This window comes from Oncorhynchus kisutch, unplaced genomic scaffold (assembly GCF_002021735.2).
Source record: "Oncorhynchus kisutch isolate 150728-3 unplaced genomic scaffold, Okis_V2 Okis06b-Okis10b_hom, whole genome shotgun sequence".
NCBI classification, from domain to species: Eukaryota; Metazoa; Chordata; class Actinopteri; order Salmoniformes; family Salmonidae; genus Oncorhynchus; species Oncorhynchus kisutch.
Genome location: NW_022261983.1, coordinates 9,962,956 through 9,978,456, shown reverse-complemented (window position 1 = coordinate 9,978,456; position 15,501 = coordinate 9,962,956). Strand labels below are relative to the sequence as shown.

The following is a 15,501-nucleotide window of genomic DNA, read 5'->3' as shown; positions in this document are numbered from 1 at the left end:
CCACTTAAAGAATTGCTGTAGATCATGAGTTATTATTTTTCTATTGCCATTATTTCATTTTTTTCCCAGATGATTTTGAGATTTGAAAGTATTCTTAGGAAAGGGGGCATTGAGTTTTTAATATTGGCATTATAACCCTTGTTATTATTTTATTGTCACAATTTATTAAACTTTCCAGTAATGTTTTCATGGTATCCAATTGGTAGTTACAGTCTTGTCTCATCACTGCAACTCCAGTACGGACTCGGGAGAGGCGACCGTGTCAGCGCGTATTGCGCCCGGCCCGCCACTAGAGTTGAGTGACATACACTACCTGTCAAAAGTTTTAGAACACCTACTCATTCAAGGGTTTTTCTTAATTTTTCATTATTTTCTACATTGTAGAATAGTAGTGAAGACATCAAAACTATTAAATAACACATAAGGAATCATGTAGTAACCAAAAATGTATTTTATATTTGAGATTCTTCCAATAGCACCCCTTTGCCTTGATGACAGGGAGGTGGGGGGGAGGTTGGTGAAAAATGAAAAGTTTGGTTCCTTTTCTATCGTTGTGTGCGCGGTGCGTTTGGGGGTGTCCACACCCCCTGACTTTTTTTGCATTTTGTTGCATTGGAGCCTTGTTCTAGAATGGATTAGGTTGTTTTTTATTTGGTCCGTCTTGGAGTGGGGCTGTGGTGCGGGCGGGCGGGCGGGGAGTCTGGGTGCTTTCCGGGTGCTCTGTATATTCATGTCTGTCAAGTTATTGTTAAATGCCAAATGTAATTCAATTGCATTGTTGTTATATAGTAAAAGAAAACCCATATAAACTCTAATATTAAAGAAAGATGGTCATACCATGGATCATTTAGCTATTTGATTAAGAATTTAAATATATATATTTAACAAATATTTTTTAAATGATTTGATAAAATATTGAATTTGGCCTTTACTACTATGAAAACACATTGAAAAAGACAGTCAAAAAATGGATCATAAGGAATAAGGTTTTGATGTGTCTGTCCTATGTCTAGGACATACGTAGGACATACGTATAAGAAACCTCAGGAAATATTTGTATGTTTTTTGAAAACATATTTAATACTTTTTTGGGGGTAGGACAAAACTACCTCCATCCATACTTCCATTTTTTTTTAAACGGTTACCTTCAGACGATTCCAGTGACAATTGTAGGGGTCGTAGTCGTGAGAGTCTCATCTTTCCATAGAGTGGTCATATTAGTTTGAAGACCGTCTCAGGATGTCTCATCTTTCCATAGAGTGGTCATATTAGTTTGAAGACCGTCTCAGGATGTCTCATCTTTCCATAGGGTGGTCATATTAGTTTGAAGACCGTCTCAGGATGTCTCATCTTTCCATAGAGTGGTCATATTAGTTTGAAGACCGTCTCAGGATTTCTCATCTTTCCATAGGGTGGTCATATTAGTTTGAAGACCGTCTCAGGATGTCTCATCTTTCCATAGAGTGGTCATATTAGTTTGAAGACCGTCTCAGGATGTCTCATCTTTCCATAGGGTGGTCATAACTATAACTATAACATTTTCCGTCAAGATAGAACTGCCAAAGGGGGAGGAGTTGCAGTCTACTGCAGAGATAGCCTGCAAAGTAATGTCATACTTTCCAGGTCCATACCCAAACAGTTCGAACTACTAATTTAGAAAATTACTCTCTCCAGAAATAAGTCTCTCACTGTTGCCGCCTGCTACCTGACCCCCCTCAGCTCCCAGCTGTGCCCTGGACACCATTTGTGAATTGATCGCCCCCCATCTAGCTTCAGAGTTTGTTCTGTTAGGTGACCTAAACTGTGATATGCTTAACACCCCGGCAGTCCTACAATCTAAGCTAGATGCCCTCAATCTCACACAAATCATCAAGGAACCCACCAGGTACAACCCTAAATCTGTAAACAAGGGCACCCTCATAGACTTCATCCTGACCAACTGGCCCTCCAAATACACCTCCGCTGTCTGCAACCAGGATCTCAGCGATCACTGCCTCATTGCCTGTATCCGCTACGGAGCCGCAGTCAAACGACCACCCCTCATCACTGTCAAATGCTCCCTAAAACACTTCTGTGAGCAGGCCTTTCTAATCGACCTGGCCCGGGTATCCTGGAAGGACATTGACCTCATCCCGTCAGTTGAGGATGCCTGGTCATTCTTTAAAAGTAACTTCCTCACCATTTTAGATAAGCATGCTCCGTTCAAAAAAATGCAGAACTAAGAACAGATATAGCCCTTGGTTCACTCCAGACCTGACTGCCCTCGACCAGCACAAAAACATCCTGTGGCGGACTGCAATAGCATCGAATAGTCCCCGCGATATGCAACTGTTCAGGGAAGTCAGGAACCAATACACGCAGTCAGTCAGGAAAGCTAAGGCCAGCTTCTTCAGGCAGAAATTTGCATCCTGTAGCTCCAACTCCAAAAAGTTCTGGGACACTGTGAAGTCCATGGAGAACAAGAGCACCTCCGCCCAGCTGCCCACTGCACTGAGGCTAGGTAACACGGTCACCACCGATAAATCCATGATTATCGAAAACTTCAACAAGCATTTCTCAACGGCTGGCCATGCCTTCCCCCTGGCTACTCCAACCTCGGCCAACAGCTCCGCCCCCCCCCCGCAGCTACTCGCCCAAGCCTCTCCAGGTTCTCCTTTACCCAAATCCAGATAGCAGATGTTCTGAAAGAGTTGCAAAACCTGGACCCGTACAAATCAGCTGGGCTTGACAATCTGGACCCTCTATTTCTGAAACTATCCGCCGCCATTGTCGCAACCCCTATTACCAGCCTGTTCAACCTCTCTTTCATATCGTCTGAGATCCCCAAGGATTGGAAAGCTGCCACAGTCACCCCCCTCTTCAAAGGGGGAGACACCCTGGACCCAAACTGTTACAGACCTATATCCATCCTGCCCTGCCTATCTAAGGTCTTCGAAAGCCATGTCAACAAACAGGTCACTGACCATCTCGAATCCCACCGTACCTTCTCCGCTGTGCAATCTGGTTTCCGGGTGCACCTCAGCCACGCTCAAGGTACTAAACGATATCATAACCGCTATCGATAAAAGACAGTACTGTGCAGCCGTCTTCATCGACCTTGCCAAGGCTTTCGACTCTGTCAATCACCATATTCTTATCGGCAGACTAGCCTCGGTTTTTCGGATGACTGCCTTGCCTGGTTCACCAATTACTTTGCAGACAGAGTTCAGTGTGTCAAATCGGAGGGCATGCTGTCCGGTCCTCTGGCAGTCTCTATGGTGGTGCCACAGAGTTCAATCCTCGGGCCGACTCTTTTCTCTGTATATATCAATGATGTTGCTCTTGCTGCGGGCGATTCCCTGATCCACCTCTACGCAGACGACACCATTCTATATACTTCCGGCCCGTCCTTGGACACTGTGCTATCTAACCTCCAAACGAGCTTCAATGCCATACAACACTCCTTCCGTGGCCTCCAATTGCTCTTAAACGCTAGTAAAACCAAATGCATGCTTTTCAACCGTTCGCTGCCTGCACCCGCATGCCTGACCAGCATCACCACCCTGGATGGTTCCGACCTTGAATATTTGGACATCTATAAGTACCTAGGTGTCTGGCTAGACTGTAAACTCTCCTTCCAGACTCATATCAAACATCTCCAATCGAAAATCAAATCAAGAGTCGGCTTTCTATTCCGCAACAAAGCCTCCTTCACTCACGTCGCCAAACTTACCCTAGTAAAACTGACTATCCTACCGATCCTCGACTTCGGCGATGTCATCTACAAAATTGCTTCCAACACTCTACTCAGCAAACTGGATGCAGTTTATCACAGTGCCATCCGTTTTGTCACTAAAGCACCTTATACCACCCACCACTGCGACTTGTATGCTCTAGTCGGCTGGCCCTCGCTACATATTCGTCGCCAGACCCACTGGCTCCAGGTCATCTACAAGTCCATGCTAGGTAAAGCTCCGCCTTATCTCAGTTCACTGGTCACGATGGCAACACCCATCCGTAGCACGCGCTCCAGCATGTGTATCTCACTGATCATCCCTAAAGCCAACACCTCATTTGGCCGCCTTTCGTTCCAGTTCTCTGCTGTTGGAGAATTTTATCTCCCTCACCAACTTCAAACATCTGCTATCTTAGAAGCTAACCGATCGCTGCAGCTGTACATAGTCTATCGGTAAATAGCCCACCCATTTTTACCTACCTCATCCCCATACTGTTTTTATTTATTTACTTTTCTGCTCTTTTGCACACCAATATCTCTACCTGTACATGACCATCTGATCATTTATCACTCCAGTTTTAATCTGCAAAATTGTAATTATTCGCCTACCTCCTCATGCCTTTTGCACACAATGTATATAGACTCCCCTTTGGGTGGTCATATTAGTTTGAAGACCGTCTCAGGATGTCTCATCTTTCCATAGAGTGGTCATATTAGTTTGAAGACCGTCTCAGGATGTCTCATCTTTCCATAGGGTAGTCATATTAGTTTGAAGACCGTCTCAGGATGTCTCATGGTCTGCCCCCTGGTCACTGCAGATGCGGAAGTGCGAAATCGGCAGATGCGGCAGATTGAGAAGCAGTATTTGTGTAACATAACTCAACTAACCTTGTCCCAGATCTGATTGTGTCTTGCCAAGTTGACAGTGTTTGTGTTGTCATGACAAAGTTAGTGGCAGATAGACAATTCACACAGCCTTGCCAAGTTGGCAAGACAGCACAAACAAGATCTGGGACCAGGCTAGGACTGAACATCACATCCTCCTGAAACGACCTGCATTCGTTTATTTTCTCAACTATGTGCACCAGACAAAATGTGTATAGTTGTGCTGATATAGGTGATGTTTTGTGACACTACAATTTATTTCCCCAAGACACCGATAAGGCTATGCAAAATTGTGAATGATCTACATGACATTATTAAAGGTGAGGTCATTGGGTTGATTCCCACAAGACTTTCACCTGTTCAGTCATGTTATTTATCAGTGGTTACTCCAAGGAAGGGAGTAAGGAAACTTATATGGAATTTGAATAGGGCCTATAGTTGGCTCCCTCATGTGAATACACAGGGATAACAACTTCCACCTATGGCCTAAATAATGAAAAGCAGAAAAAAGTACTGTGTAAAGACATACCACAAGACATACCACTGCTCCTAGCAGACCTTGGTTAGGCAAAGCAAACATCTGTTCCTCACATACTCCCTTTAAAGAACTTAACTTGAAAAACAAAGGGATAAAAAAAACTATTGAGATGTCGTAACAACATCATAGCCAGTATACACTTCCTCAAAATAGTCCGAATTATTCTAAGATAAATCCAGAAATCTGTCATTCATTTTGACATTTTTTTGCCGAGGAGGTCTCAGTCATGCAGCTGTACATCTAAACGAAGATGTTTGGTGAAGTAAGTAATACAATCTTTTTTTAAACTAGTTGTGTCTCATTGAATGAATCCCGTCCATAATTCCTACTCCTATTAGGAGTAGTACTGTTTACCAATCACCGACGAAGGGGGCGTAGACTTCGGCTACCGAATTTCGACGTGCCTCAAGAAAAGAAATGTGTGTGCTCAAAATGAAACCAATAAAAAAAGTCACAGAATTTAATTAGAAATGTGCATGAGTTGTTGACTGGGAAGCATGCGACAGGCTTTCGATATCAGAAAATTGTATATGACATCTTATGGTTCCTTCAAATGCAATATGATTGTAATGTCTATCAACAATGACAAGCCACCGGGGTCTGACAACTTGGATGGAAAATGACAGAATAAAAGCAGACGATATTGCCACTCCTATTTGCCATTCCTTCAATCTAAGCCTACTAGAAGGTGTGTGCCCACAGGCCAGGAGGGAAGCAAAAGTTATTCTGCTACCCAAGAATAATAAAGCCACCTGTCCTGGCTCAAATAGCCGACTAATCAGCCTTTTACCAACCCTTAGTAAACTTTAGGGAAGCACGCTTAAAGGGAAGGACATTCAACAAGCATGGCACTTACACAAATGACTGATGATTGGCGGAAAGAAATTGAAGATACAAAGATTGTGGGAGCTGTTTTGTTAGACTTCAGTGTGGCTTTTGGCAATGTTGATCATAGTCTTCTGCTGGAAAAACGTATGTGTTATGGCTTTACACCCCCTACTATTGTCACGCCCTGAACTTAATTATCTTTGTTTTCTTTATTATTTTGGTCAGGTCAGGGTGTTACTAGGGTGGGTATGTTAGTTTTTGTATTGTCTAGGGGTTTTTGTATATCTAAGGGGTTTTGTAAGTCTAGGTATATGGTGGCCTGAATTGGTTCCCAATCAGAGGTAGCTGTCTATCGTTGTCTCTGATTGGGGACCATATTTAGGTAGCCATTTGCCATAGGGTATTTGTGGGTTCTTATTCTATGTTTAGTTTCCTGTCTGCACTACTCATATTTGCATCAAGGTTTATTATGTTAGTTTGTTCAGTGTTCTTTCTTTATTAAAGAAGTATGTATGCTTACCACGCTGTGCCTTGGTCTCCTCCATACAACGACCGTGACAACTATATTGTGGATGAAGAGTTACTTGTCAAACAGAACACAGAGGGTGTTCTTTAATGGAAGCCTCTCCAACATAATCCAGGTACAATCAGGAATTCCCCAGGTCAGTTGTCTAGGCCCTTTACTTTTTTCAATCTTTACTAATGACATACCACTAGCTTTTTAGTAAAGTCAGTGTGTCTATGTATGCGGATGACTCAACACTCTACACATGAGCTACTACAGTGGGTGAAATCCCTGCAACACTTAACAAAGAGCTGCAGTTAGTTTCAGAATGGGTGGCAAGGAATAAGTTCTACATATTTTCAAAACTAAAAGCATTGTATTAGGGACAAATCATTCCCTAAATCCTAAACCTCAACTAAATCTTGCAATAAATAATGTGGAAATTAGGCAAGTTGACCAACTGTCGTGGTCAAAACATGTTGATACAATAATGGCTAAGTCTGTCCATAATAAAGCGCTCCTCTGCCTTTTTAACAACACTATCAACAAGGCAGCTCCCACAGGCTAGTTTTGTCACACCTGGACTACTGTTCAGTCATGTGTTCAGGTGCCACAAAGAGGTTACTCTGAAAACTACAATTGTCTCAGAACAGGGCAGCATGGCTGGCCCTTAAATGTACAGGAAGAGCTAACATTAATAATATGCATGTGATTCTCTCATGGTGGCTCAAAGTGGAGGAGAGAATGACTTCATCACTAATTGTTTTTGTAAGAAGAGTTGACATGCTGAATGCACTGAGCTGTCTGTTTAATATACTAGCACACAGCTCAGACACCCATGCATACCCCACAAAACATGCCACCAGAGGCTTCACAGTCCCCATGTCCAGAACAGACTATGGGAGGCACAGTTTTATGTAGAGCCATGGCTACATGGAACTCTATTCCACATCCGGTAACTGATGCAAACAGTAGAATCAGATTTAAAATGCAGGTAAAAATACACCTAATGGAAGAGTGGGGACTGTGAAGAGACACACACAAAGGTACAGACACACACTTACATATAGTAAGATACACTCTACACACACGTACATATGGATTTTATAATGTAAATATGTGGTAGTAGAGACCTGAGGGAACACACTTAATATGTGGTGAAAAGTGTTATGAAATGTAATGTCATTCAATATTTTAAATTGTATATAACTGCCTTAATGTTGCTAGACCCCAGGAAGAGTAACTGCTGCCTTGGAAGGAACTAATGGGATCCTTAATAAACCCCAGGAAGAGTAACTGCTGCCTTGGAAGGAACTAATGGGATCCTTAATAAACCCCAGGAAGAGTAACTGCTGCCTTGGAAGGAACTAATGGGATCCTTAATAAACCCCAGGAAGAGTAACTGCTGCCTTGGAAGGAACTAATGGGATCCTTAATAAACCCCAGGAAGAGTAACTGCTGCCTTGGAAGGAACTAATGGGATCCTTAATAAACCCCAGGAAGAGTAACTGCTGCCTTGGAAGGAACTAATGGGATCCTTAATAAATACAAATAAAAGAATTGAAAGGCTTTGCTGGTTCCTTTATGAATAGTTTATAATATAGTATTCTGTATAATTCAAGAAAAAAATTCTACTTTAAACATCAAACACAGTATTTACAGTCGACAATGCTGATTGCAGAATGATATGCAGACAAATATAACAATGTACATGTAAGATATAGACTTTTACACAGTAACATAAAGTCAGTTTGGATATTTGTTTCTTTCAGTCTGGAACAGACAATAGTGTCCTTTTCAAGTTCCTGAAGAGATACAATCCCTTGTCACATTGCCACTTTACAAAGACCACAGCAGTAAGGTCTCATTGGAGGAAGTGCAATTTCACAACATGACACGTTCTCACTTTAATGTGTCAAATAGCAATGCCATCCAATAATATTTTAGGCTGCTAACTAAAAACGTAATTTTGACACTTTATAATACATTTCATGAATAAGCAACAGTAAACATTTCTGTATTTAGAAGCATTGGAATTCCTACAAATGTATAATAATTTCTGAACATGTATAAGTTTATATAATGTCTTCATAAAAGTCATAATAAAGTGTAACCAATGTCTCCCATACTCTCTCCATACTCTCTCCATACTCTCTCCATACTCTCTCCATTACTCTCTCCATACTCTCTCCATACTCTCTCCATACTCTCTCCATCACTCTCTCCATTACTCTCTCCATCACTCTCTCCATACTCTCTCCATACTCTCTCCATCACTCTCTCCATCACTCTCTCCATACTCTCTCCATACTCTCTCCATACTCTCTCCATCACTCTCTCCATACTCTCTCCATACTCTCTCCATTACTCTCTCCATACTCTCTCCATACTCTCTCCATACTCTCTCCATACTCTCTCCATTACTCTCTCCATTACTCTCTCCATACTCTCTCCATACTCTCTCCATCACTCTCTCCATTACTCTCTCCATACTCTCTCCATACTCTCTCCATACTCTCTCCATACTCTCTCCATACTCTCTCCATACTCTCTCCATACTCTCTCCATACTCTCTCCATCACTCTCTCCATACTCTCTCCATACTCTCTCCATACTCTCTCCATACTCTCTCCATACTCTCTCCATACTCTCTCCATTACTCTCTCCATTACTCTCTCCATACTCTCTCCATACTCTCTCCATCACTCTCTCCATTACTCTCTCCATTACTCTCTCCATCACTCTCTCCATACTCTCTCCATCACTCTCTCCATACTCTCTCCATACTCTCTCCATCACTCTCTCCATACTCTCTCCATCACTCTCTCCATCACTCTCTCCATTACTCTCTCCATCACTCTCTCCATTACTCTCTCCATCACTCTCTCCATACTCTCTCCATCACTCTCTCCATCACTCTCTCCATTACTCTCTCCATCACTCTCTCCATACTCTCTCCATCACTCTCTCCATACTCTCTCCATACTCTCTCCATACTCTCTCCATCACTCTCTCCATACTCTCTCCATACTCTCTCCATCACTCTCTCCATTACTCTCTCCATCACTCTCTCCATACTCTCTCCATCACTCTCTCCATCACTCTCTCCATACTCTCTCCATCACTCTCTCCATCACTCTCTCCATACTCTCTCCATACTCTCATCACTCTCTCCATCACTCTCTCCATACTCTCTCCATCACTCTCTCCATCACTCTCTCCATACTCTCTCCATCACTCTCTCCATACTCTCTCCATCACTCTCTCCATACTCTCTCCATCACTCTCTCCATCACTCTCTCCATACTCTCTCCATACTCTCTCATCACTCTCTCCATACTCTCTCCATCACTCTCTCCATACTCTCTCCATCACTCTCTCCATACTCTCTCCATACTCTCTCCATACTCTCTCCATACTCTCTCCATCACTCTCTCCATACTCTCTCCATACTCTTTCATCACTCTCTCCATACTCTCTCCATACTCTCTCCATCACTCTCTCCATACTCTCTCCATCACTCTCTCCATACTCTCTCCATCACTCTCTCCATACTCTCTCCATACTCTGTCCATCAAAGCTGATTTTCACACAGAGCTTTAACATGGAGTCCATGATTAGGAAGGGAGATGGAAAGAGTTTGCTTGCTAACACTAATGTCTCAGTGCTTTGACAGACATTCTGTAGTCTTGAGGTTTCAGGGTGTACTTACACAGTGTAGATAATAGTCCTATCCTCATCCATGTCTAGGGGTTTGAATTACACATTGACCCTTGTGGGTGCCCATTGTTTATATCTTTGACACTTCTGGTATGGCTTCACATAGATATTTCAATTCTGATATGGGGTCCTGATTTGTAAAAGGGGTGCCCAGCCCCTCTTAGCCCCCCTGTAATTCGAACCCTGTACAACTCAACCTCCTGCTTTTGGAGTAGATGCTAGCTATCCCCCCCTTTCTCAATATTGTCCACATTACGTTTGCACAACCGGGGGAAAGTCAAAGAGAAGGTGTGAGGGGCAAGCATGATGATGATGAGGCAAGTTGAAGGTAGGTGAGGTTCAAGGGAGAGAGTGCCAGTAGGAGGAAGGGGCAGGAACAAGACAGGAAGTAGTCCCATCTTCAGTCAACATCTCTTTCCTGTTATCTACATCTTCTGGATCTCAAAGAGACGTACGTCCGTGTCGTACCAGATGGGCGGGTCCACGTTGCTGTGAAGACAAATAAAGGTTTCAAATGTTAAATACATTGGGAGACTATTTCCTCTTAGATCTAAGAGGAAGAGAGAACGCATTGGAACGTTTGTTGCCAAATGAACACATTCCAGAAGAACGAAGTACACAGATGAAACCCCACATGAATCATGAAAATGAGTGAAATACCATAGGACTACAGCTCCCATCATGCCCTACTCACCGCAGGTAGACCACTCCCCACATGTAGGTGCGGAACCACATGGCCGTGCCGGCGTTGGCCTGGTACTTCCGGATGAGGATGGGATGGGGGACGGGCAGGAGGCCCACCAGGGTACCATGCTGGAGGAACTTCAGGATCTCAGACTCGTCTGTCAAACCTCTGAGAGAGAGGGGAAAATATATTTTTGGCTCCACATACATAAAAACAGATATTTAAATATCATCAGTCATTAAAGTGTTTCTTCCAAAATGGATGGTGTGTGTTGTATGAGGGGGTTGGGAGCAAAGTTAGAAACGATATAATAAAATCACTTCACAGCGTCTACTGACACTTCATAGAAGTAAACCTTTGATGACCAATATGACCAGTGATGTTTGACTTACTTGTCGATACAGATCTTCTCAACCTGTGGGACCAGCACCTGCAGCAGACGCATTATGGTCTGTAGGGGGAGCTTACACTTCCAGGAGAGGACCTGAGGGAGAAGGAAGGGACACGTTACACTCTTACAACAAAAGGTGCTAAGTAGAACCATACTGGGTTCTTCAGTTTGTCCTCATAGGGGAACCATTTTTGGTGCTGGGTAAAACCCTTTGCAGAGGGTTCTATCTAGAATGGATCTGTGGGTTAGAGTGTGGCCATGGCAACACCAGGGTTGTGGGTTAGTGTGGCCATGGCAACACCAGGGTTGTGGGTTTGAGTCCCGCATTCACTGTCTATGTTGACAGTTCTTCTAGTGGCCTTGAATAAAACCGTCTTCTAAATGACAATATTTCATTTTACTATTAAAACTACTCAACCAGTCTGGTGTAGAGGACCAGTGAGATTGATACCTACTCACCCAGTCTGGTGTAGAGGACCAGTGAGATTGATACCTACTCACCCAGTCTGGTGTAGAGGACCAGTGAGATTGATACCTACTCACCCAGTCTGGTGTAGGGACCAGTGAGATTGATACCTACTCATCCAGTCTGGTGTAGAGGACCAGTGAGACTGATACCTACTCATCCAGTCTGGTGTAGAGGACCAGTGAGATTGATACCTACTCAACCAGTCTGGTGTAGGGACCAGTGAGATTGATACCTACTCATCCAGTCTGGTGTAGAGGACCAGTGAGATTGATACCTACTCACCCAGTCTGGTGTAGAGGACCAGTGAGATTGATACCTACTCACCCAGTCTGGTGTAGGGACCAGTGAGATTGATACCTACTAACCCAGTCTGGTGTAGGGACCAGTGAGATTGATACCTACTCACCCAGTCTGGTGTAGAGGACCAGTGAGATTGATACCTACTCACCCAGTCTGGTGTAGAGGACCAGTGAGATTGATACCTACTCACCCAGTCTGGTGTAGAGGACCAGTGAGATTGATACCTACTAACCCAGTCTGGTGTAGGGACCAGTGAGATTGATACCTACTAACCCAGTCTGGTGTAGGGACCAGTGAGATTGATACCTACTCACCCAGTCTGGTGTAGGGGCCCAGTGAGATTGATACCTACTCACCCAGTCTGGTGTAGAGGACCAGTGAGATTGATACCTACTCACCCAGTCTGGTGTAGAGGACCAGTGAGATTGATACCTACTCACCCAGTCTGGTGTAGGGACCAGTGAGATTGATACCTACTCATCCAGTCTGGTGTAGAGGACCAGTGAGATTGATACCTACTCACCCAGTCTGGTGTAGAGGACCAGTGAGATTGATACCTACTCACCCAGTCTGGTGTAGAGGACCAGTGAGATTGATACCTACTCACCCAGTCTGGTGTAGGGACCAGTGAGATTGATACCTACTCATCCAGTCTGGTGTAGAGGACCAGTGAGACTGATACCTACTCATCCAGTCTGGTGTAGAGGACCAGTGAGATTGATACCTACTCAACCAGTCTGGTGTAGGGACCAGTGAGATTGATACCTACTCATCCAGTCTGGTGTAGAGGACCAGTGAGATTGATACCTACTCACCCAGTCTGGTGTAGAGGACCAGTGAGATTGATACCTACTCACCCAGTCTGGTGTAGGGACCAGTGAGATTGATACCTACTAACCCAGTCTGGTGTAGGGACCAGTGAGATTGATACCTACTCACCCAGTCTGGTGTAGAGGACCAGTGAGATTGATACCTACTCACCCAGTCTGGTGTAGAGGACCAGTGAGATTGATACCTACTCACCCAGTCTGGTGTAGAGGACCAGTGAGATTGATACCTACTAACCCAGTCTGGTGTAGGGACCAGTGAGATTGATACCTACTAACCCAGTCTGGTGTAGGGACCAGTGAGATTGATACCTACTCACCCAGTCTGGTGTAGGGGCCCAGTGAGACTGAGAGGTACAGGAGATGGTGGATGATGTGCTTGACATGCGCCTTCTCTCCATCTCTGCCTCAGTGTAGAAAACATCCTGAGAACATAGAACACTGATGACTGACACACACACGCACGCACACACACGCACGCACGCACACACACACACACACACACTTACCTCATTGTCCCTTCCAGAAACAGACTCTGTGTCGCTGGCCCCTACAATGGCGCCGTGGACAGCCTGGGGTGTGTGGTCAGCCTGGGTTGTGTGGTCAGCCTGGGGTGTGTGGTGTGGCGCGTGTGAATGCTCCATCTTCAGCACAGAGATCATGGTGCCATCTTCTGACACCTGAGACTTCTCAGTCAGTTTGTCAATGGCTGCAGACAGGGATTGATTTGACTGCACAGTAAAACAATCCACACAGTACAAAGGTGCTCCGAACGTGACAGAGATAGCACAATAAAGACAGAGTTTTATTTCCTTTGTGGTCCTGAAGGGACTGACGCTATATGTCAGTTCATACAAAACTATGACACCCCACTGGATGATAACTGTTGTGTTGAGAGAGTCCATATGGGGGAGGTGCAGTTGTGTACCTGGTATAGAATCCTGGTCGTGTTCAGATAGTAGTTATAGATACAGTAGTTATTGTACCTAGTAGTGTTCAGATAGTAGTTATAGATACAGTAGTTATTGTACCTGGTAGTGTTCAGATAGTAGTTATAGATACAGTAGTTATTGTACCTAGTAGTGTTCCGATAGTAGTTATAGATACAGTAGTTATTGTACCTGGTAGTATTCAGATAGTAGTTATAGATACAGTAGTTATTGTACCTAGTAGTGTTCAGATAGTAGTTATAGATACAGTATTTATTGTACCTAGTAGTGTTCAGATAGTAGTTATAGATAGGTTGTGTATCTGGTATAGAATCCTGGTCGTGTTCAGATAGTAGTTATAGATACAGTAGTTATTGTACCTAGTAGTGTTCCGATAGTAGTTATAGATACAGTAGTTATTGTACCTGGTAGTATTCAGATAGTAGTTATAGATACAGTAGTTATTGTACCTAGTAGTGTTCAGATAGTAGTTATAGATACAGTATTTATTGTACCTAGTAGTGTTCAGATAGTAGTTATAGATAGGTTGTGTATCTGGTAAAGAATCCTGGTCGTGTTCAGATAGTAGTTATAGATACAGTAGTTATTGTACCTGGTAGTGTTCAGATAGTAGTTATAGATACAGTAGTTATTGCAATTCTCAGTATTTGTCCATAGACCCGAGATACATTTTTGCCATTTTAAAGTTAATTTCCTGCAATTCTACACATTTTGCTATGGAGCTGAGAGAAAATGTTGCAATTTTAAAGCACTTTTCCAGCGACTCTATATATTCTGCCATGGAGCTGAGAGGAAATGTTGGTTACAAAACTAATTTCCAGCGATTCTACATATTCTGCCATGGAGCTGAGAGGAAATGTTGGTTACAAAACTAATTTCCAGCGATTCTACATATTCTGCCATGGAGCTGAGAGGAAATGTTGGTTACAAAACTAATTTCCAGCGATTCTACATATTCTGCCATGGAGCTGAGAGGAAATGTTGGTTACAAAACTAATTTCCAGCGATTCTACATATTCTGCCATGGAGCTGAGAGGAAATGTTGGTTACAAAACTAATTTCCAGCGATTCTACATATTCTGCCATGGAGCTGAGAGGAAATGTTGGTTACAAAACTAATTTCCAGCGATTCTACATATTCTGCCATGGAGCTGAGAGGAAATGTTGGTTACAAAACTAATTTCCAGCGATTCTACATATTCTGCCATGGAGCTGAGAGGAAATGTTGGTTACAAAACTAATTTCCAGCGATTCTACATATTCTGCCATGGAGCTGAGAGGAAATGTTGGTTACAAAACTAATTTCCAGCGATTCTACATATTCTGCCATGGAGCTGAGAGGAAATGTTGGTTACAAAACTAATTTCCAGCGATTCTACATATTTTGCCATGGAGCTGAGAGGAAATGTTGGTTACAAAACTAATTTCCAGCGATTCTACATATTCTGCCATGGAGCTGAGAGGAAATGTTGGTTACAAAACTAATTTCCAGCGATTCTACATATTCTGCCATGGAGCTGAGAGGAAATGTTGGTTACAAAACTAATTTCCAGCGATTCTACATATTCTGCCATGGAGCTGAGAGGAAATGTTGGTTACAAAACTAATTTCCAGCGATTCTACATATTCTGCCATGGAGCTGAGAGGAAATGTTGGTTACAAAACTAATTTCCAGCGATTCTACATAT

The 15,501-nt window shown here is 43.3% G+C and overlaps 1 protein-coding gene across 1 annotated transcript in view; it reads right to left on the bottom strand.

Annotated features, from left to right (window-relative positions):
• Positions 1 to 9,934: 9,934 nt before the first annotated feature.
• LOC109897427 (protein HID1) overlaps positions 9,935 to 15,501 on the bottom strand; it is a 32,612-nt gene continuing 27,045 nt past the window's right edge. Inside the window, exons 15-19 of the mRNA XM_031814359.1 lie at positions 13,373 to 13,572; positions 13,184 to 13,288; positions 11,269 to 11,360; positions 10,886 to 11,044; positions 9,935 to 10,680 (exon numbers count right to left, since the gene is read on the bottom strand). Coding sequence (XP_031670219.1) covers positions 10,617 to 10,680; positions 10,886 to 11,044; positions 11,269 to 11,360; positions 13,184 to 13,288; positions 13,373 to 13,572 — 620 coding nt within the window. The 3' untranslated portion in view covers positions 9,935 to 10,616. The remainder of the gene's footprint in view (positions 10,681 to 10,885; positions 11,045 to 11,268; positions 11,361 to 13,183; positions 13,289 to 13,372; positions 13,573 to 15,501) is intronic.